The sequence below is a fragment of the Macrosteles quadrilineatus genome, unplaced genomic scaffold (genome assembly GCF_028750875.1).
Source record: "Macrosteles quadrilineatus isolate MER2022 unplaced genomic scaffold, UCM_ALF_1.0 Scaffold_5__1_contigs__length_97177068, whole genome shotgun sequence".
NCBI classification, from domain to species: Eukaryota; Metazoa; Arthropoda; class Insecta; order Hemiptera; family Cicadellidae; genus Macrosteles; species Macrosteles quadrilineatus.
The window spans coordinates 83,076,758-83,098,885 of NW_026542598.1; the positions used below are offsets into that span (position 1 = coordinate 83,076,758).

General features: G+C 33.6%; 1 protein-coding gene across 2 annotated transcripts; it reads left to right on the forward strand.

The window, feature by feature from the left end:
* Positions 1 to 592: 592 nt before the first annotated feature.
* On the forward strand, positions 593 to 16,198 carry LOC128995878 (alpha-tubulin N-acetyltransferase-like). Of its 2 annotated transcripts, XM_054420906.1 has the most exons (8): positions 593 to 787; positions 5,340 to 5,489; positions 7,439 to 7,613; positions 8,894 to 9,041; positions 9,595 to 9,697; positions 10,299 to 10,371; positions 11,469 to 11,518; positions 14,653 to 14,759. In XM_054420906.1, the coding sequence occupies exons 1-8, from the start codon at positions 684 to 686 to the stop codon at positions 14,657 to 14,659; spliced, it is 810 nt and encodes a 269-aa protein (XP_054276881.1). In that variant the 5' UTR covers positions 593 to 683; the 3' UTR covers positions 14,660 to 14,759. The 2 variants fall into 2 exon arrangements, with proteins under 2 accessions (XP_054276881.1, XP_054276880.1); XM_054420905.1 differs by lacking the exon at positions 11,469 to 11,518 and having other exon boundaries at positions 14,653 to 16,198.
* Positions 16,199 to 22,128: the final 5,930 nt, after the last annotated feature.

Consider the following 22,128-nt stretch of genomic DNA (forward strand, 5'->3'; position numbering starts at 1 on the left):
CAAAACTTGATTATTCCATTCCTTGACCGACTTTTGCATTGCCATTTCAGCTGTTTACATGCTTACATTTGTTTAAAGGGACTGCAATTAAGTACTCGTATTTCACTATGACGAAATACATATATTTGATTTTATTACAAAATGTAGCCTAGTTTAAGAAAATGTTTCGCTGAAGTAGTGATTCGCATTTCCATACCATATTTTACAGCGTATAGCAAATAAGCACATTGTGAACTTGATGTTGGCGAATTGAGGCCGGCTGCGACGCAGAGCAGAGCGCAGAGGGTGAGCAAAGGTTGCAAGCAGTGAAAGTGAAACATGGGGTGGGAAGACAATAGACAAGGGCTAGGGCTAGATACTGGCTGGGGTGGGGGTAGCCGAGTTGTTTTGTCGACGCTTTCTAGTTTCAAGGTCACGCAGGGTAGGTTTGTGTTTGTCAACAATCGTAGCTCCCGCCAACCGCCATTCCCGCCATTCTGCCTGCGCTAGTGTAAGTGTAGTGAGTGGAGTGTAGTGACGCTACGTTGGAACTGGAACTGGAACTGGACTAAGGAACTTTTAAGGAAGGGAAGGTTGTCGTGTAAATCCATCACAAGTTAATTTTTTGGACTACACGTACTGTCGAACGTTGTTAACTTTTCAAATCAAGTTCTTACATTCTTTGTTGTAATAGTGCATTAAATATGGAATTCAAACATAACTTAAATGACATCTTCCAAAATCATATTTCCAAAGTATCCAACACGCTGCTACCGGCGGATTTCAATGGTGACAGAAAAAGAGCTTCGTAAGTATTTCGTTAGCATTAGGTTAAGAGTAGGGTAGGCAACAATTATGTTCAATTACATCACAAAGTTGAGTCGATGATTCAACCTAGTGCAACTTTTAATGATGCAATCCAGTAAAAATTTTAATTATGCAATCCAGTGCATTTTTTGTGATGCAATCCAGCGCATCTTTTAATAATATAGTCCAGTCAATGAATGATCCAAAAGTGGGCGTAGGCCGTAGAGTGTGTGAGCAGGTAACTAAGTGATTCCTTCAGAAACTTGTTCAGGGGGCTTAGGGTGTTAACATACCAAAAGCCCTGACTCCAAGGTGGTAAGCTGGGGCAGCGGAGGGGAAAAGGGGGGGGGGGTGAAAGGTACGCATTTTGGGTTTTTTGATTATATCTCAAAAACTGTCAACTTTTTGTATAGGTACTATACTAAATTATAAAATTGAAGAAGATTAAATTTTCTACAAGAAAATTATATAATGTGTTTATTTTGGTTAAACAGATTACGAGTTATTACTTATTTAATTAATATCTTATTGAAGTACTCCTTCCATAAGAAATACATCTAAATTAGTATGCGAAATGGGGTGAATCCTATCCGCCCTAAGGAAATATATCCGATATTCTGGAAATCTTGACAAAATTTCCAGTAATTTGACACATCTATAATATTAAAACGAAACAGTGGTTTTTTATTTCACGATTCTGAATCAACCACTCGACGGATTTTCATTATTTTTGTGTTGAAAGAAAGATAATTTTGAGAACTAGGGAATGTCGAAGCCATAATTTTAGTTTAGGGCCCCAGTTATTTAGAAATTAAGTTTTAATTTTTGAAAAGTCTAGCAGCCGACGCTAAGATTCTAAACTAGCTTTTGGTGTATTATAATTTGTTTAACATAACATCTGTAAACATTCAGCGTTTGTAACACAAATTCAGCATTTGGATCAAATTAAAAGACATACTAAGGGTTGACTTATTTATACTATGTGTAATGCTAATCATTGATACGTTCAATCCTTCAATAAGAGGATGACAGATTCTTTTAATATATAGAACTATGAGGTTATTTTTTATTTACTCTGATTTGTCATTGATTTTCAGGAAATAAGTAAGATTAGTAGACCACCGAGAAAAGTAACACCATCGATGTATACAAGTCGAGGCTCTGTACACGAGTCTTAAAAAAAGGATATGCAAATTATTATACTGCTCAACTTTTTTAGAAAAGGGTAGGAAAATCCATTTTTACACGTTTTAATTCATCTTGGTTTGTTTACAATCAATGTTTTTGAATGATTAAACTTTGCTTGGATTAGGCCCGGAAATATTGATGTCATAGAGAAGGAGATCAAGAATCCTCAGAAATACAATTTTAAATTACCACCACAACCCAGACGGATTTTATCCAAAGATATACAGATATGAATGACATAGATTGAGCACATCGTCATCATTGACTTAGGATACTGCAATTAGACTAACCATCCTTTTATGAAATCTAAAAAGTTGTTTGGCATGTGTTTAGTTGTGGTTACGTTTGGAGGCGCTGAATATTTTATAGTTGAAATAAATGAATATGGGGAATTACGGTGTACATTGATTCAATTAGGGTGGTTAATTATTAAGGATATTAGAACTGATAACGGAATGGATAATAAACATAGACAATTAATTACGTCACTAGCTTTACTAGCGTGTTTTACGTTTTAAATTCCTTCAACATGTGACCAGTTCTTTTGTTCAAATGAATATTATTTTATTTTTACTCAGCTGTTTACCAAAACAAACTATATGTTGTTGTTTTTACTTTTCATTGTTTACACTTATTTATTTAGCAATTGATGCAGTGAAATTTATATAAAGGATATGTGTGGACGATTCGTTTAATGATGTCAGGACACCAACGTTATAGTTATGTGTACTGTAAATTTTATTGGATGTTTTCGTTTTATTTTAGGGAGTTTCTATTCAGACCTACTGGAAATTGTGTATAGTATGAGTAATTGTATTGTGTTGATATTGATTATGGAAGAGGCAGGTATGCGATGGAATTTGAAGGTGATATCGTTGACTAGGCCTATACACTTTCTCAATTGATAATTACTCTTTCTACTGTAGGCTGCTATAAAATTTGTCTTTATACGTGTAAGCTAGCTGTTCTGATTCATCACAGTTTTAACTGACTACTCCCGTACGTAGGACGGGCTAACACCTCATAAAAATTTATTCAAAATTAAGGCTCTCTCAAAAAACTCTGGCTCTATTCGGAAAGTACCAAAATAAATTTCTGGCACCCAAAGGGTAGGGGTGTGCGAATATTCGAAAGTTCGAATAGTTAAACGAATACTAAGTATTCGAGCCCGACTCGATCTTAATGAGTATATTCGAACATTCGAATAGTAAACAAACCTAGAAATAATCTCTGATTTCAACCAAATAAATCATATGGTAGCCTATTGTGTTGTTTTATTTCATCATGCTTTATATTATAAAGTCACAACGGCAACGTCAGCATTAACTCTAAAGTATACACGACCATTTTCAAGGACGATAATTTTGTTGTGTCATTATTAAGATCTCTCCGCTCAGCTGGCTAGCTTACAATGCTCCAATACGATAGGCTTACTGCAAACTACTGGCAAGGAAACACAAGACTGTCAACCATTCTTATTTGATTAATTAACAATAGCCTATATTTAGCAGCAATTGAGTTTGTATTAGTTTATCAGACATATATCTATTTGTATAACTTTTAAATATATTCTCTTAGCTTAATTAGGATCTACTTTTAGCGAATTTCCCTATAGGGAAGTAGCTATTACCGTAGGTGGCACGGTAAGACCTAGACCCGGGACCGATTTACTTTTTCATTTTGATGTCCCCAGAGGCCAAAAACACTATTCGTTCAAATTTTTATATATGTATATATATGAGGGGTTGAGAGGCCAAGGGAGATAAGTGACTTTTTAAAAAATGTCATTGTATTTTTTTCAGAGTCATAAAAAATAAAATAAAAATAAAAATAAATTCACTTATACCCCTTGGCTTCCAACTCTTAGGTGTTTAGTTTGGAGGCCAAGGGATATAAATGAATTATTTGTTGAAATTCCACCCTTTTTTAACAAAACCCGTTACCATGACAACATTTTTTAAAAAGTCACATATCTCCCTTGGCCTCTCAACCCCTCATATATAGACTTATATATATATATATATATATATATATATATATATATATATACGTCCGTGAACGCGATAACTTGAGTAATTTTTGTCCGATTTTGATGAAATTTGGTTTAAAGGTGTAAAGCGGGATAAACTTGAATGAGTTCGCGAACCAGCACGATCGGAACATGGGAACGGGGCTTTACGGGGGGTTTTATGGGGTAAAAATTGGTTTTTCTCACTTTTGACCCTCAAAACACAAAATTTCCCAATTTCTCTTTAGACCTTTTTAAAGAGCTTTAAAAAACAAATAATTTAGTATATAAAAGTATTTTTGTTCGAATATTAGTAACGGAGAAAATTTAAAAAAATGTAAATTTAAAATTCCCATGTTATTCTTATGGAGAATATTGTCAAATGTTGTAGTTTGCTTGTTTATGAAAATATTTTGATCAAACTTGGCAAATTTATTTATTTTGTACTAAGCTATCAATATTTTACTCAAAAACACACTTTATTAGTTTCCTTGTAGCAGCAAACCTAGGTACTCGTTAAATCTAATGTTATTAAAATATATTTAACTGAAAATAAATTCAGACAAATGGAAATTCGCTTTGTCAGCAGGTTTGCTGCGGCGGGGGTATTTGTAACTGAACTTAAGGTACAGTAGAATGACGAAATAAGAACACCTGTACCACTAAGAACAAATAACATATGTAAGGAAAAAAATTGATTTAAAAAAAATGTTACATTGGTTAAATTCAGAATTATTAACCTTAGTAGAGTTCCAAAGCTGTGATTGAAAAAACTCTTTGGAGTCTATAATAATAAAATATTCGCTCGGTAATATTCAATATTCAAAAATATGAAGTATTCGATTTGATTCGATTCGAACCCAAAAATCACTATTCACACACCCCTACCAAAGGGTTAACTGGGCGACACTGTGTCGCCTAGTGCTGAGATTTTGTCGCCCAGTGACTATGGGTGGTGCAGCATATTTTTTTTATTCTCATTTTAAATGTATCGGAATGTAAAGAATAACATTATGTAAATATTTTAGAGTACGGTATTGAGCTATGATTGAAGAGGTGGTGAAGGGAGCCTTGGCCTGTTACAACGTTCTAGAATAAGAGTAATTAATTGAGATTATGGACTATTTACAAGCAAATATAATTGAAAAATTCATTAAAAGATACGTAGAAATGCGTGATTTTCACTTAAACTTATGCAAAAATTGGCAAATTTGCCCGGATTCCCCTTTTTGATGGGGGGCATTCCAAACCACGCAGTTAGTCTGGCACCTCTGTCACCCAGTGGAAATCCCTTAAAATATGCTATGGTACAGTCTACTTACGATGATAATTTCTGACCTTGGTTGTTATTCGTCAGACATGTGGCAAATCAAGTGGCGGAAATAGTAGACTCCATGGGACAGGCCTCGTCCAAAGCACAAGGCCTACATCATCCCATCACCAGTGCCGAGAAATTGAGAAACTGCGATCACACATTCTATATCATGATTGATCCGAGGGAAAACCAGTAAGTACGCTGTATTAGGCTAGTGTTGCCTTTCAATGTTTTCTTTGAAAAAAAAAAAATTTTGATTAAGCTTTGCAGGGGCGGCTCCAGGATTATTTTTTTTGGTAGGCCTGACAAGGATCGAGAAAGAGTTTGATCGGGGGACGAGAGGTTTGAGGGGCTTTGTGGAGCAAAAAGGGGGGAATTTCAAAATTAAAATGCAAAATAATGAGGTTTAATGCTTTCACTTTATTTACATATAATTATTTTTTTTTTCATAATTTTGAAATATCTACCAAAATTTTGGGTAGGCCTGGGCCTACCCTCTGGAGCCGCATCTGAAGCTTTGATGCTACCATAGATGAAAATCATATTAACAACAATAAAATATTTGATAACTTAAAAAGTACAGTAGACGCCCTCTTATCCAGACACCTTTTAACCGGACATCGGTTTAACCGGACTACACTCGGCGGAAATGACATCTCTGTAACCGGACAATTTTCATCAGCACATTGGTTTAACCGGACTAGATCGGCAGGTAGTGGGCAGTAATGAAACGACTGTTCTCGTGTGAAAGATTTGAGACCAGTGACCACGTCACGTGTCTAAATACAATGCTCTCCTAAATTTAAGTCGAACATCACAGTAAACAGTCCGTTTTAACGAGTTCTTACGGACGTCGGTTTAACAGGAAAACCCGTTATCCGGACTGGCCTCAGTCCCAAGGTGTCCGAATAAGAGGGAGTCTACTGTATATACCCCCGCCACAGCAAACCTGAAGACTAAGAGAATTTCCATTTACGTGGCTAGATTTCCATACTAAAATCATCCCTCAAAATTGTCATATTTATTTCCTATTTAAATAACATTAATTTTATTTTTTACTAGTTGTTCTGCCCGTGTCTTGCCACTGGGAGAGAACAAAGAGAAGATATGGTAATTCTTCACTGCCTCTCCAATGAAAACTGTTGGATTATTAACCCTAGGACTGCCCTGACCTGATATATGCTAAAATGCTCGGTGCCCTGGCAATTTTGGCCATTTTGCAGAGGTTTTTTTTAGTGATGGGACAACCGACTGGAAAAAACAATCGACTAGTCAATCGGTTGTTTTTCAAACCGACGTTTCACATCAAACGCAAGGCAGTCCTAGGGTTTAGTGCTTGTTCAAAGTCTCTCGAGTCTTTCTCATTTACCAAAAAGGACCAACCTCAGAGCATGGTGATAGACGAGTTTCAATTATACCTGTTGTGGGAAAACTAATAGAAATAATTAACAATCAAACAATCAATAGATAACAATCAAAACAGAAATTATTTTGAAGAATATCTTGAACAAAAATCAAGGGTTTTAGAAAGAGAAAATCCATTCTTAATGCATTAGACGATCTGGTCAGGCAAGTTCATCTCTCTTTTGAAAATAAAACTTGTGCTCAAGCCACCTTCTGTGACTCCGTTGACAGCCATATCCTCCATATCTCTAAATTACAGTATTATGGATTTGATGGTCCTCCATTATATTTTATAAAAAGCTACATACAAATTTGAAAACGAAGTTTGTATAAAAGGAAGATGGTCAGATGAAATGGCAGTTGAGTGGGGAGTGCCACAAGGTTCAGTCCTTGGCTCCATTCTTTTCTTAATCTATATAAATGATCTACCCTCTGCTGTTAATTGTAATTCCATAAGACCCTTGTTAAATTTTTGAAAGTTTGTCTGTACTTTATGGCATTAATGATTTTCCCTGACTATAGACACTGGTCTAGAACTTATTTTTTGACACAGGACTTAGTTGTAACGTAAGTATAAAGGTGTTTTTTGGTGCCGATTCCAAGATCAGAGTAACAAGTATTCAAACTTTTCTCATGTTACATATAGGATACCGATATAGGATTTACCGCTGTTTATATTAAATTTTGTAAGCAATCTGACAACCCAAATTAGTTTAGTTTTAACTTGTAATTTGCAGTGGGAAAGGAAGCGTTGTTGGTATTCTGAAGATGGGAATGAAGCATTTGTCCCTGTGTGATGACGCAACTGGCATGGTCCATGAGAAGGAGACGTTGTGCGTACTTGATTTCTATATCCATGAATCAAAGCAGAGGACTGGAGCGGGAAGGAAAATGTTTGACTACATGTTGGAGGTATGTTAACAGTTAATATATTGTATGTGAAGTTTATATATCGTTTAAACAATATTTAAGTGAAATTGGTCATAGGGTAGCCTAATTCTTGCCTACAGTAGGTACACATAATGTGATATAAAATTATTTTAGGTGACTGTGGGCTTTCAGTATTAACCCTGGAACTGCCGCGTTAGGTTTGTTAACCCAAAATTTGCCACATTTTGGTGCAGTTTGCATAGTTTATTAAAATAAAAATAAAAAATATTATATCATAAGTTATCAAAAAAAGTTATAAGCCTACTATATTTGTTTCAGGAAGAAACAGAGTATTATTATGTTATTTGTATATAGGGATAAAACTTGAAAACAGTTAATCAACTAATGGCCTCTTTATTTAGGGATAGGTTGTACAAAAAAATGTAATATTATATACTGTATTTTTTATGGGTTATATAAAAAATAATCTCAACCCTGATCGCAGAAGACCTTGGTAACGTTTCTGTGACCACTGAGCTATATATAGGATTTTGCTGAGACCGTGGAAGACGGTGATATTCGGGATTTTGCAGTCATCACAGAAGATGACGATGATGTCTCCTCGACTGTGGGAGGTTATAGGATGATCTTGATATTACCTTGAATTTAGCTTGAAATCTCAGGCTGGCACACCTCCAGTTAAAAGATTTTATTTTTTTTATTTGAAGATTGTTTTGTAATACCTTCATTTACCATCACTTCATATGTTCATCTTCAATATGACATTTCATGTGTTTAGGAAAGTTTTCACTGAATTTGGCACATTGGAATTTTTTATTGCTGCTTTTTCTTTTATTCAAACAAACACCCCATCATAAAGACATAACGTAGTATAATCAATATGTAGTATAATCAATTCTTTCAGAACATGTGATAAAAAAAGAATTATATCGGTATCAACAAAACACTAGTAAAAAATATTAGTTTGAGCACCATAAACTATTTTTAACATAATGAAATCAATGGAATCTAGAATGGATAATCAGTTTGAAAGAATAGAAACCGGAATAAGAGTAGAACATTTCTGGGATCGATTTCACTAATGAAAATGTATTTCAAATAGGCTACTTTTTTGAGTGACCTGATTTATTTAAAGTTAGTAGTCACTGCTCTGATAAACATAATCTTGAAAAGGTAATATAATGAATGGGTATTGCACTGGATTCATTTTGCCTCGGAAAAAACTTATATGGAGCCTAACACTGTGCAATTTGCGCACAAGTCCCCTTGTTGAGCTAAATTTGGATTTTTTTATTTTTCAGGACAAAGACACTGTGCCTTATAAACTAGCGATTGACAAACCAACTCAAAGCTTCTTGTCCTTCATGAACAAGCACTACAAGTTATCAAAGATTCACCCTCAGAACAACAACTTTGTCCTGTTCGAAGGCTTCTTTGATAAAAAAAGTGGTGAGTATATTAGATTGTATATTACATCAAATACAGTAGCTCGGTGGTAGCGTCTTGGCTGATAAGCCAGACAAGATCAAGACACCAGTTCAAGACGCTCCTTATAAGGCTGTGGTTTGCTAAACGAGTAGTAGATGCGCTTCATAAGCGTATCCAAGCCACTTTTCTTACAAAGTTTGGTCTTTGCGTTTTCCTATAATCCGAATCAAAGGCGCGTGAAACTAATATGTGCGCACTATTTGCTGCTATTGTTTGTATTTTTACGGAAATGGGATTTGTTATTGGTTCCATTGGTTATTTGGCAGGATTTGAACTCGGGGACCTCAGGAACCGAAGTCCCGCACTCTAACCACTAAAAAAAAAACATAAATGTGATAGACATTTTTTCTAGAAAAAAAATCTTGTATTTTGTATATTTGTGTGTATTTTTTGTAGCAGACTAAGCCTGGCTGATTCTTAAGAATTACAAATCTGAGCATTTTCGAGATTTCCACGTTTAAGCTCATCAGTGGTTTATGTTTGTTGTTTCGTCTAACACACATATGTTTTACAGATGGCAGTTCCTCTCAAGAACCACTAGAATACTCGTATAGATCTGAGAAGTCCAAGCATGAGCAGGAGGTTCGCGACAACACTCAATCTGTATCTGACAGGCGGTATGTATGTTCTAGAATAATTAAAAATAGTAAATAGCCAGCTTTACAATGTATCATAAATTGAAAACTTCAAGAGGAAAACTAAACATAGAGATGAGTTGAGATCTTCTTAATTGATATTGGATGCTACTGCTAAAGTATCTAGAACCTTCCTCGGAAGCAATAAACTTTTACTCAATAATTTTTGGTCCTAGGGAGGTTAAATTAAACACTTGCAAGACAAAGGGGCGTAAGTATATATGCTAAGCCTTATATACTACGTATGTCCCTTTGTTGTGCAAGCCAAGAATTGTTGAAAGTTTAAAGGGGATTGACAATTAATCAATCTTGAGGGTGGGGAGTAATATCTTAGATTAATAAACATAATAATTGAGTGCTGTTGAACTGCTGAAGAATTGGATGGTCTGTAGTGTATGAAGTGTATGGTTGTAGCGGTGAGTTTCACAATTGGGTGGTGGGGGAACGCTGGGCCGAGTCGAGCCTATTTCTGAGCATTACTACGCATAATCCAGTTGCAGTACAGAGACTGAAGCCAACTAATACTTACTCGTTGTTCTTTAGGTATTTGTACTGTTTAGTTCAGTTTTCACTTTGTTTTCAGTGAACGGGAAGACTACTTGCCCCACCTGCATGGCCGGCACGCTGCCTACAAACTTCCTGACACTATGGGAGACGTAAGTCATTACGTAAATATTCAGTATTCTAGTACCAGTAAAAATAATTGGGTTGTAGCTGAAAACATGATTAGATCATCTTTGTATTGTTGCCTATATTCTTGAGTAAGACGTTGTGTGACAACCTATGCATTTCACCAGCTTGTGTGGTATCTTCACAGGGTCTTCTTAAGCTATTTTCTTATCACTAAAACTAATAGTCTATATTTACAAACGTCACTGTTAATGGGGCCAGGTCAAGAGAATAATTTGGCGACGGAAACGCGGCAGAATCACGGCCAGAGGTCTTTCTTCCTCCATTTCATTTCTTGGACTCGTCGTTTCACTTCTTATTCGCTCAATCTGATTGAAATACCAGTATTGTCAGCAAATGTGGAGACTAATGTGTTAGTGATAAAAAGATACCGTAGCTGAAGAAGACCCCCAAAAGATATCACACAAGCTGGCAAAATATATAGGGTGACACACAAACATCTTACTCAAGAACATAAGCAATAATAAAAAAAAGTCTAATAATATAATTTGAGTTCGTTAAATGTGGGATGCCAAAAAAATGTGAAAACATGCAAAGTTTTTAGTAATAAAACCATATGTATTTAGGGAGTCAGAACAAAACAGGGTAGCTTTTATATGTAGTTTTGAATGTGCTATGATTCAAAGGCACTTTTGTTTTTCTAGCATTGTGAATCAAAGCCAAACTTAACACTTAAGTTATGGTAGTTATAACCAAAACAATGTTAACTTATGATAAAATATAAGTGATGAGAAAGTTTAAGTTCACCCCAACATTAATTTTCACTTACAAACACACACAAACACTGGAAACTAAAATGTCTACACTCACTGAAAACACTTCCATGTTGGCTATTCAGGAGTGAACTGGTCTAGTGGTAGAGAGCGAGCCTTTGGCCCCCCGAGGTATTGGGTTAAAATCCCAGCAATCACCAATGGATTTCATCTAAGTGATAATGCCGCAACCTCTAGTCTTAGGCTGAAGTAATGTGTAAAACGGTATCAAAAATAAAACCTGGGGTCCTAAGATGTGAAGATGGGACTAAAAGATAATGTAACTGTAATTATTTATCTTCTAATTACAGATTATTGGGGGCGGTGCAACTGGTCACAACCAGTCTCCAACCAGGAATGGGTTGGTATTGTGTTTTGGAATAATAAGCATTTTGCACCAGGGCACGGGCACTGAGCATGTCTATACAGTTGTCAATCTTTTAGCTGATAAAAGTGTTTGTGTATACCAATGCTTTTGTTGAAAACAAGTTGTAGGTGCCTCTGCCAACGGGTAACAGTGGATGTTTCACCATCGTATGACATGTTTAGCAAATAAAGGTTATTGTCGGACAGATAGGTTTTTATGTGTTTTAACTACCTACAGCTGTTTTCGCCACAAGGAATGGAGCACATGTTCACGACAGAATGTCCGTGTTATTGAATCCCTCATGGTGGAGTTTGTTAGAAATTTTAATTTATATAACTTTTGATAAACAACCATCAGGGATCCTAATATTATTTATCTAGAGATTCTGACCTTAAAGGTGTGGTTCATTTTTTACAGCTGTAGTTAAATCATAGCAATGGATTGTTCTGACAACTCAGGTAACCTAAACCTTTATGGTAATTCTGACAATCCAGAGGCCAAATCCATCTGATAGGTTTGATGTATCCTAATAGTGCGCTGCTATCGACTGTAACACACAGTGGTGTGAGATTTTCATTGGTTTAGAGTATAGGTGAAGAAGGAATTTCATTTAAGTTACGTGCACCCTTAGAACAGCAAAAGATGGAGAGATCAAAATATATATTTCTCTTGTGTAGTCAACTACACATGTTCGCAGTATAGATTTGGTATAACACCTAAAGTAAATTTAATTCACTTTACTTACAATTTTACTACATTCAGATTCATTTGGATTTTTACTGAAACTCAATTGCATAATAATTTGGCTCAAATGTGAGTGCAAATTATACTGGAAGCGATTGGGGTTTAGAAACAATAGTTACAACAATACCAACAGAGCTTAACAGTTGACAGAAGCACAAACATGCAGGTCTTAAGTGGTACCGAGTGTCCAGAGGTGGTGTATTGGGTTGATACGCCGTCCATCGTACATCACTTGCCTCCTGCACTTTCTTTCATTGCATTCACCATTCAATTGGCTTATATGACTGTCTTCACTCTCTTCAGATCACCACATAGACTTGTTTGGTTAGGCAGTTGAGGTGAGGATGAAGTCTAAAAAAAGAAAGTGTATAAATTCAGTATTCACTTGGATGTTTTGTTGCTTCCGTGGATGAAGAAAAAACTTCCATCTGATCATAACTGTCTGTCTGTATGGATTGAACTATACAGCTTATTGCATATTATATTGGTACTTTTGTTTATTTTCTGAGTATGTATTTTATGTATATTGTATGATTTAACATGGTACGTTTTATGCTGGGTAAAGTGATGTGTATTACATTTTCAAGTATTACGTAGTAGTATTAGCGTATGTATCATGTATTTTAAAAGGTTTCATTGAATTAGTTTCCTTCTAAAACTTTTAGTTAAAATGTACAGTAGAACCCTTCTAATCCAACCTTGTCTAGTCCAACTCTTGCTTAATCTGAACATTTTCGCCTATCAGTGAAAATGTTATCGTGATTATGTTTGTAACTATTTGTTATGGTCGTGTTGATATCATCATTGTTTCCCGCAATCACGTCAAAATCTTATTCATCTCCCGATATCACAGAAACATTTATCGTCATCCTCTACGATCGTGGAAAATATTGAACACTTCCCATGGTCACAAAAACCATGGGCATAGTCGCCTTCCAGGATTGTGGAAAATTCCTAAAAAAATCCCACAGTCATGGAATAAATCATCATTATACTCAGCGATTGTGGCAAAATCCTAAACGCTTCCACGGTCGTATGGACATCATTGTCTTCTGCGATTTTAGAAAAATATTAATCATCTCCTGAACTTGGTGGGGCATAATTATCGTCTCCAGCAATGACAGAAACTTTGTTGTTGTTAGGGGTCTGTCTGGGGTCAAGACAAACCCCTGAATACCTCCTGCGGTTAAGTATAAACATCATCATCATCTCCTGCGATCACAGAAACTAACCATCGTTGCTATCTGCGATCACAGCAAACTTCTGAGGTAAAGAAAACATCATCGTCGTCTTCCCCGATCGTGACAAAATATTGAACGTCTTCCGCAATCACTGAAACATCATCATTGTCTCCCGCGATTGTTTTAAAATATTAAATGTCTCCTGCGGTCACGGGGACATCCGCGATCACACACGATCAAAATGTCAGTAAGAAATTAATGTGGTCATTAAATAATACGCTCTTCAGATAGTCCGACCATGGTCCCGGTCCCGTAGGTGACGGATTAGCGGGGTTGTACTGTACCAAAAATATCAAATACTTTATGACTCTTAAGGTTATGTTTTTAGGAAAAAGCATTTAGCTTGGATTAAATAAATATGGCCGGATGGAGAGGTCACAGCTAACTCACCTGGGGAAATGTTGCAGACGAGTCAAAGAACACATAAAAAGTATAATTATGTGTGTGTTTTCATGTGTTCTTTGACTCGTCTGCAACCTTTCATCAGGTGAGTTAGCTGTGTCCTCTCCATCCTATATATTTATTTAATCCAAATACTTTATGAGGCATTTTTAAGGTGTAAATTTATCGATACAGCAGTGCCACGATGATCCGACATTCTACAGTTCAACAACAGCTTGACAAAAGTATCTCCTTCTATAAAAATGGTTGTGATTTTGTTCAAGATTTGTGTGGTATCGCATAATCTGTAAGCACCGACTAAATTATTCTAGTCGCAAAATTTTCTGTTGAGAACAGATACTTGTGTTTGAAACGATATCCAAATGGTTATAATTGGATTTTTGGTAAGAAACATGTTCACTGTGTAAATAAAAGTCATAAATTAGGTTTAAAACCTCTTTTACCATTTTAACTTCAAGTAACTATTCATCAACTAGTGCACCATATGGGTTCGATCCAGCCAATAAAAAGTTGTTGATCAATTTAAGACCCAACACATGAAGTTTATATTGGTTAAAAATACTCCAAATATGTCTGAATCTTACTCAATAATTGAGTAATTATTACTTCCAAACTTAGAGTAACTTATCAAAGGAAATACAACTACGATGCAAGTGCCTCTTTTTAAAAGATCGCAAATGGTTATTTTGTATGTGCTTGTGCTTTATTTTTGTTGGTAATACAATGTGTGTTTTTTTTCAGAGAATAACCAAGCTCACTCCATCCAACGTGAACCACTGCTCTCTGGTAGATCGAGCATTCCTGTATCGTTTATTTATTTTAACGATATTACATTTTCACTTTGTAAATAGCAGTTTTTTACTTACTTTTAAGTTAAAAGGAATTGGTGCGGTTAATTATATTTATGCACCATTAAGAGTAGGTAGTTAGTTTGCAAATTTTGGATAGCATACTCATAATTTCATTTGATTAATGAAGATAGTTTCAGTTTCTTCATTCAAGAGAGTAATCAACAACAAACATTTTTTGTTTTTTCATTGGAGTCTAGAGTAGGCAATGGTTCACTATAAACTATGTTACTTAGCCTATATTAACGTATATTTAACGATTTGATTAATTTTATTTGGTTTCTCTCTTTTTTATCTATACAGGTTAATATTTGTACGCATAGTTTAAGGCATTGAGACAAAGTATTCCTTAAGGTAATTTTTTAATGTGTTTAACTATTTTTTATTTTTGCCTCGCTATTCTTTATGTTTTTTGTAAAATTTCTAGGTTTAACTTTGAGTCTGAGCATTTTGCTGAGTTCAAAAATCTATTTTAAGTTAGTAAATGTCTGTAAAATCAGCTTAATGATGCCCTTAAACAATGCAAACATACCATTTTATCCATAACCTTTGACTATTAATACAACTAAACATTCCATCCCCATGTTGTGGCCAGTAAAAAAAAAATCAATATAGTCATCGTTATTGATGTGAGCCACTAACAGATTGTGCTGATGAAAATACTAATTTCTGTCAAATATACCAATTTTTTCACAAGTCTAATTGATGAAAGGGCATAATTGTGAGCTAAAGCAACGCTGTTAAGACTCATCAACTATGTCAGAAACCAAAAATAAGGTAGAAAATAGAATTTTTTACACTAACGCATTCTGTGACTGGCTCACACAACTATGTGCTTAAAAAAACAGCGACAGCTGGTCTATATAGATGGGATGTCTACTTCAGTATCCAATAGTCAATGCTATAACTTAAGAGTCGGTAGGAAAGCCGGCCATCTTGGATTTTCTGCCCATAAAGGCATTGTTAATGGTTGAAGCATATTATGACATTGTTTGTTAAAATAAAAAGTTGCATAATATCTAATTTTAAAGCTATTGAAACCGTGGATGTGATTTGCTCTCTATTTTTAAATTTTAATTGTTATTATTTTGTCAAACTTTATAAATGTGTTATCTTAAAAAAACAAAAGTTTTAAAAATGTGAAAAGCAATTCACACAGAAATTAAGAACCACATAAAATTTTCTGCTTGGTAATCAAGCTTACGGTGCATGATTAATATGCTTCAACGTGAACGCATGTTTTTGCTGATCGGGGCTCGGACAACCACTGTTTTGCACTACGGCCGCGCGTAGTAGTACTGCAGCTGCGATGGTATTTCCTGGAGTTACCACAGGCTTTGGAGCGCTGTAGTCAACAGAGATAAAATTATTGACTCCTGCTGACTCTTAAATAATATTTTGTGATCTTCAAATATAACGTTTTACGTCAAGCTGTGTTATTTGATACAGGATTTTCATCTTTCCTGAGGTTTATACCAGTTATAGAAACAAAGCTGTAAACAATTTATTCCCGCATATTGTTGTTTTATAATAACCATTGTTACGTTGAAATTAAATGTATAATGTTTCAATTTACATAGTTTATTGTAATTTATATATTTGTTGATTTGTGTAAATGGTTATTGTTGGTATGTTTTTTCAATTATAGGGATCTGATTTTTACAGGCATCTAGTAGGAATAAGCAAACTTTTTAGGTTAGTCTCTTTTCTTTGTTGTAATGTGGAAAATAATTTGAAATAAAACACTGATAAAATTGTGAAAATGATGTTACTTTATTTACAGCTGTTTTTCAATATAAATAAACAATGAATAAACAAAGCCTCGTAACTGAATGTGCTGTTTTTCTAAATTTCACACAAGTTAGGAGTTTGAACTACCATTGATTGATATGTTACATGCTACAGTCTTAATTTCGTTCACAATATTTAGGCGGTTTTAGGTGAAGAAATCTATCCCCTCCACTTGACCCGTACCTTTTAAAATAGCTCAATCTGATCAAGCAACATACATTAAATACGAAAAAGTTGTGGGGGAACTTTCCCTCAAACCGTCTAAATATTGTAAACGAAGAAGTATTATAAGTTGTGGGCTTTTCCAAGAAGCAGGAGTGTAGCAAAAACGAGATTGAATTGTTGGAAGTAAAAGTACTATTTTTTATTTGTATTTTAAAATGAGTCTTTAAATTTTATGAGTACCGGCAGCTTGAATTGAGTTCTTAAAAATCTCAAATCTGTTTAGTAATAAAACATATACTATGTTAAGCTCCTGATAAAAAAAAAAATGCTTAAATTAAATGTTATAACTCCTTGTTTTCAGAGTTGTACCGGTTATTCTAACAGGTAGATTTTCAACGTAATCTCACATTTGGTTTTGTGGGTATACCATTTTGATTAATGTATTTCAAAACATAAATTAGAGATTATATTTTTAGAATATTGTTTTATTGAATATCATAACACAAATTATTTTCACTGAAAACAAGAATGCTTGCTGGTGCATCTATATTTTTGTAATTCAATTGTTTAGGATTTAAAAAGAGTTGAAAGCTTCTTTTTATAAATGTAATGAATCGTCATAGCTTTGTAAACATTATGTGTTGAAGTTGACAAAACCCGGTCCATCATTCTTTTACTGCCTCTAGGGTTGATACAATGCAATGACTAAAACAATAGGCTACTTGGTTTGCCCTGTCAATCCATTAGTCCAAATGACAAGTTTGATTGACAAATCTGAATGTCTAAAATAGGTCTTCTCAGAATAAAAACAAGGAATGTGTTCTAATCAGTGATTAATTTTGGTCTTGGCCAAAACAATACAAGTCCAGACATGCAAAAGATTGTGGCCTGGCTGTGTAGCATATACTTGCCTGATGTTGCACCAGGAAAAGAATAATCAGCTGATTGCTGTTATCTATGATTACTCAAAGATTTTACTTATCAAAATATGTTAGCCAAAGTCCTTGCATGATAAGTCCTCTGTCTACAAGATCTCTAGTTTAATCATTTTACGTGACCACTTGTTTCCGTTAAAAATATATTCTTTTTTGCTTGGCCTATTTTTAAACAATGTATAGCGTATAATTTATAAAGTACCACTAGGTATTTCTTTCTTACCATGTTGATCATTTAATTGAAAACTTGTTTAATTCATAATTAGTTTTTCTCACTTTGTGTTATTTTTGCAAATTTCCCTATTGGAAAGTAGCTATTGCCATATGTAGCACGGTAAGACTTAGAGGCAGGATCAATGTACTTTTTCATTTTGATGTCCCTAGAGGCCAAAACACTATTTGTTTTAAATTTGTATAAATAGGTATAGAAAATGTAGGGCGGGATAAACTTGAATTAGTTTACGAACCATTATGAACGGGGTTTTATGTAGTAAAAATTGGGTTTTCTCATTTTGACTCCCAAAACATAAAATTTCCTTATTTCTCTCTAACCATTCTAAAGAATTAAAAAAACCAAATGATTTAGTATATTGAAGTGTTTTTGCGGTTATTTATTACGGAGAAAATACCAAAAATTTTAAATTTCAAATTCCCATGTTATTCTTATGGAGGATAAGTAAACTGTTATAGTTTGCTTGTTTATGGATGTATTTTGATCAAAATTGGCAAATTTATTTATTTTATACTAAGCTATTAATATTTTACTAAAAACACACACTTAATTACCCTCCCTGTAGCAGCAAACCTAGGTACTTGTTAAACCTAATGTTAATTAAATAGATTTAATTAAAAATCCAATCAGTCAAATGGGGATTTGCTTAGTCTGCAGGTTTGTTGCAGCGGAGGGTATTATTAAAGAAGTGTTTGTATTTTTTTAAACATATTTAATGGGCTGACATCATCAAATTATGTATCCTATTGTTTTTGGTGACAAATCTAATTTCTATAACCCAACATAAACATTATTTTTGCCTTGCAATAAATTATCCGTAGGCCTATATATACTAGACTAAGGTTTGCTTATTGTAATAGTAAGCATAACCAGTATTAACTTGACTATGATTTTTGTAGTGACTTTTCCGTTATAGTCCGTTTACAAAATTAAGGCGGTTTGAGGGGAAGTTCCCCCACCACTTTCTTCTGCTCAATACATGTTGCAGCTGATTCACGTTTTAAGGATTTTTTTTAGCTATAAAAGACGTGGAGGTGATAGATTTATTTTAAAACCGCCTAAATTTTGCAGAGTATAGTTTAATTTTTTAGTAAACTCGATTGAAACTGACAATCTAACTAGTATTATTAAAAACACCACCCTGGTAATCTATTTTTGAATGATTTCTTTTTGTGGTATAATTTGGTCTAGTAAGATGGAAAAAATTATGTTAATTAACTTAAAAATTATAAATTGACAATTGCTATTCAATTCTGAGGTAAAACCTGGAAGATTTTACTCCAAAGCTGCCTTTGTTGGTTAAAGATTTTAAATAAAAATTTCCTTTACCTTAGTAAATTAAAAATTCTTTTCTTGAATCAAAATTAAAAATACTTCTATTACTTGCTAAGGAATTCCATCATTCTTCATTTTACTGCCGGCTTGGAACACATTAAAGCCTCCAGGTCTTAAACGTTAATGGTTCATTGTCAACACATTCTTGAACTTCTGACTTGAAGGTTGACTATGGAGACAAGAAACAAATTTATGATCCTTCTGATTCTGTTATATTATTTTCTGAATAAGAAACACTAAAGAAAGTTCGAAAGTTGTAAGAATTACTTTTCCTAATTATTCCTCATACTTTTTAAAATGTATGTTCATCATGGAAAAATAACTTGATGCCATGTTGCAGGGTACAATTTCATCATAAGATGTTTTACATGAACAATTTATAGAGGAAGAGGAGAATATTCCTCTGTTACATTGTGGAAAATGTTTTATACTGCACCCTCACTAGTAGTTTATCTTACAATTCAAGTAACAATGTACTGTAACTGTAAACAAACTCAAATAAACACACTTTTATCTGTTGTTTGGCAAGTTCCTAACCATCAATAGTAATTAATTTTCCTACTAAAACTACCAAAATTGTACAACCTCTTCTGTGTATTTAATAATTTCTCAAAGGAGTCATACCATACAACACAGAAACAGTATTATAAGCCTACTCTTAAAACACCTACTTGATATGCCAAAAGTAGAAAAGTAGGTACTGAACAGAAAACTTGAAAACATTTTGTGTGAGGATAATAAATATTGATTTATTTATCAAATTAATTTATACTGAGTGTCCCGTAAGTATGTAGAATATATGTAGTGAATAGGTTTCATGTTTCTTGGAATTTTTTCATAAGCTAGGCAATTTTTTAGTAATTGAAAAAAATAAATAAAAAATAAAAGAGTTAAAAATTATTATTAATCATTAACAAAAATTAAAATGGTCACAATTTTAAAACCGAAAGATTTTTTATTATTATATTTTCTAAAATAGATTATGACTAGATAAAATTGTATACAAAATTTCATAAAGATATCTTCGATAGTTTCCAAGATATAAATTTGAAACAAAAACAAAACAAAGTGGTAGATATCTTGCTAATGTGGCATTTTTAGAAAAATATGTTGTTGTTGTTTTTCCGTTTTACTTTGAGCCACTAAATATATTCCTAAACTTTTTGTTTTTGTACTTACGAAAGTCCTTTATATTTACGCAGGATTTTAAAGCTTGATAAAGGTTTGTTAGCCTTTTACCCTTACGCTGAATAATAGGAAATATTTATGTTTTTTTCATAGGTTCATAACAAATTTATTACATTGGTTTCCATTAATTAAACACTACTAGTATTTGGATTTCCGTTTATTCGCAACCATTTTAAATGCTAGCTACTAGTAAAACCACATATTCTGTATACCTTATGTTTGGTAATACCTCTAGAATTCTCCGAACCATTCTTATGGCTTGATATGCGATAAACTGAATGGCATGATAAGCCAACAGTCAGTTTAAATGAATGCAGATCATAAAATCGTAGCATAAGTTTTTTAGAATCAAGGTATTGTGTCCAAACCAAGATTACATAACGACCACAATGAAAATATTTATGGCTAAGTGACTCAAGATTGTAACCTAACCTGAATTAAAGAAACAATTCTTGAAAATTAATGAAAATGGTGTTAAAAGAGTATTGCAATATTTAAAAAATATGTTAAGCAAAATATACAAATTGGAAAAGAACTTAACAAGGTTACAAACAAAGAATAAATAAAAGATCAAACATTCTTTAATTGCACAAAATCACAAATACTAATACTTATAAGCATGAGGAACTAATAAAATAAAACTACAAAATTTTTTATTTAAAATGGGCGCACAAAATATGAATGCAACAAGACAAACAAAATAGTGGTTTTTTCAGTCCTTCAAAGCTAGAATAGAAAACCTTATTTTACATCAGATAGTTTATAATTAATACTTCTTAAAGTTCACTGTACAGGGTAATAATATTTTAATAATTAATACATGGTAATAAATATTTTTGGGTATGTCGATCTGAATAAGTAAAAAATCAAAATAATAATCCTAAACCAACAATTAAATTGTTTAAAACTGTACACAACTCTTTAACAATCAATATTTTCTGAACATCACAACTTAAACTTTCTGTGATCTATTTATAAAACTAACTCTATGAAATGTGATTAAGTACAATAAATATTAAATTAAAAATATTTTACAATAAAAATATATAGCCTGATAATTATTAATATGACTAAGGAACATTTAAAATAAGTTAGTAGTTCAAATTCACAGTAATTTATTCTTTGGTAAAGAACGTCAAGTGAAATATATTTTTTGCGTTGGACTAAATTGATGAAGTATCTATGTTTTGGTTTTTACCATTGTGTGATCTCTGATTATTTGGTTGAACTGGAGGATTACTCGAAAAAACACACAAACACAAACCAATGGTTAGAAACACAAATAAATTAAAATGTCCAAATACAAGTAAAATTGAAAAGACTAACACAAATAAATGTATAAAGGCAAAGATATACATTTTTGTGTACGGTACAAAAAAGTACAAATGTGTAACAATAAACAAAATAATTCAACATTAAAATGTAGAGTTTCTTTATAAAGTAAGAGCAAATTAAAAAATAGGCCTAATTAATTTGATGTATTATGAAAATAATGCTTTGATATTACACTGTTTTAGTGATCTAATGAAACCAACTTTAATTCAAAGAATTCTATAAAAACTTGTATCATGTCACAGAAAACATACTACTATAACCCAGAATGCCAACCGCATGGTAAAAAGCATTAAGTGTTTTGAGAGAGCTTTGCCTGTCAATCGTAGGCAGCGCCACCAGCGTTGCTATGCTGAGTGCATGGCAACGCTGGTGGCGCTGCCTACGATTG

Bases quoted from the DNA above. Each gene is read 5' to 3' on its own strand.
- LOC128995878 (XM_054420905.1), top strand. From the start codon at position 684: ATGGAATTCAAACATAACTTAAATGACATCTTCCAAAATCATATTTCC. The intron at 9,042-9,594 runs GTGAGTATATTA...TATGTTTTACAG, and splicing joins CTTCTTTGATAAAAAAAGTG to ATGGCAGTTCCTCTCAAGAA. The intron at 9,698-10,298 runs GTATGTATGTTC...CTTTGTTTTCAG, and splicing joins CAATCTGTATCTGACAGGCG to TGAACGGGAAGACTACTTGC.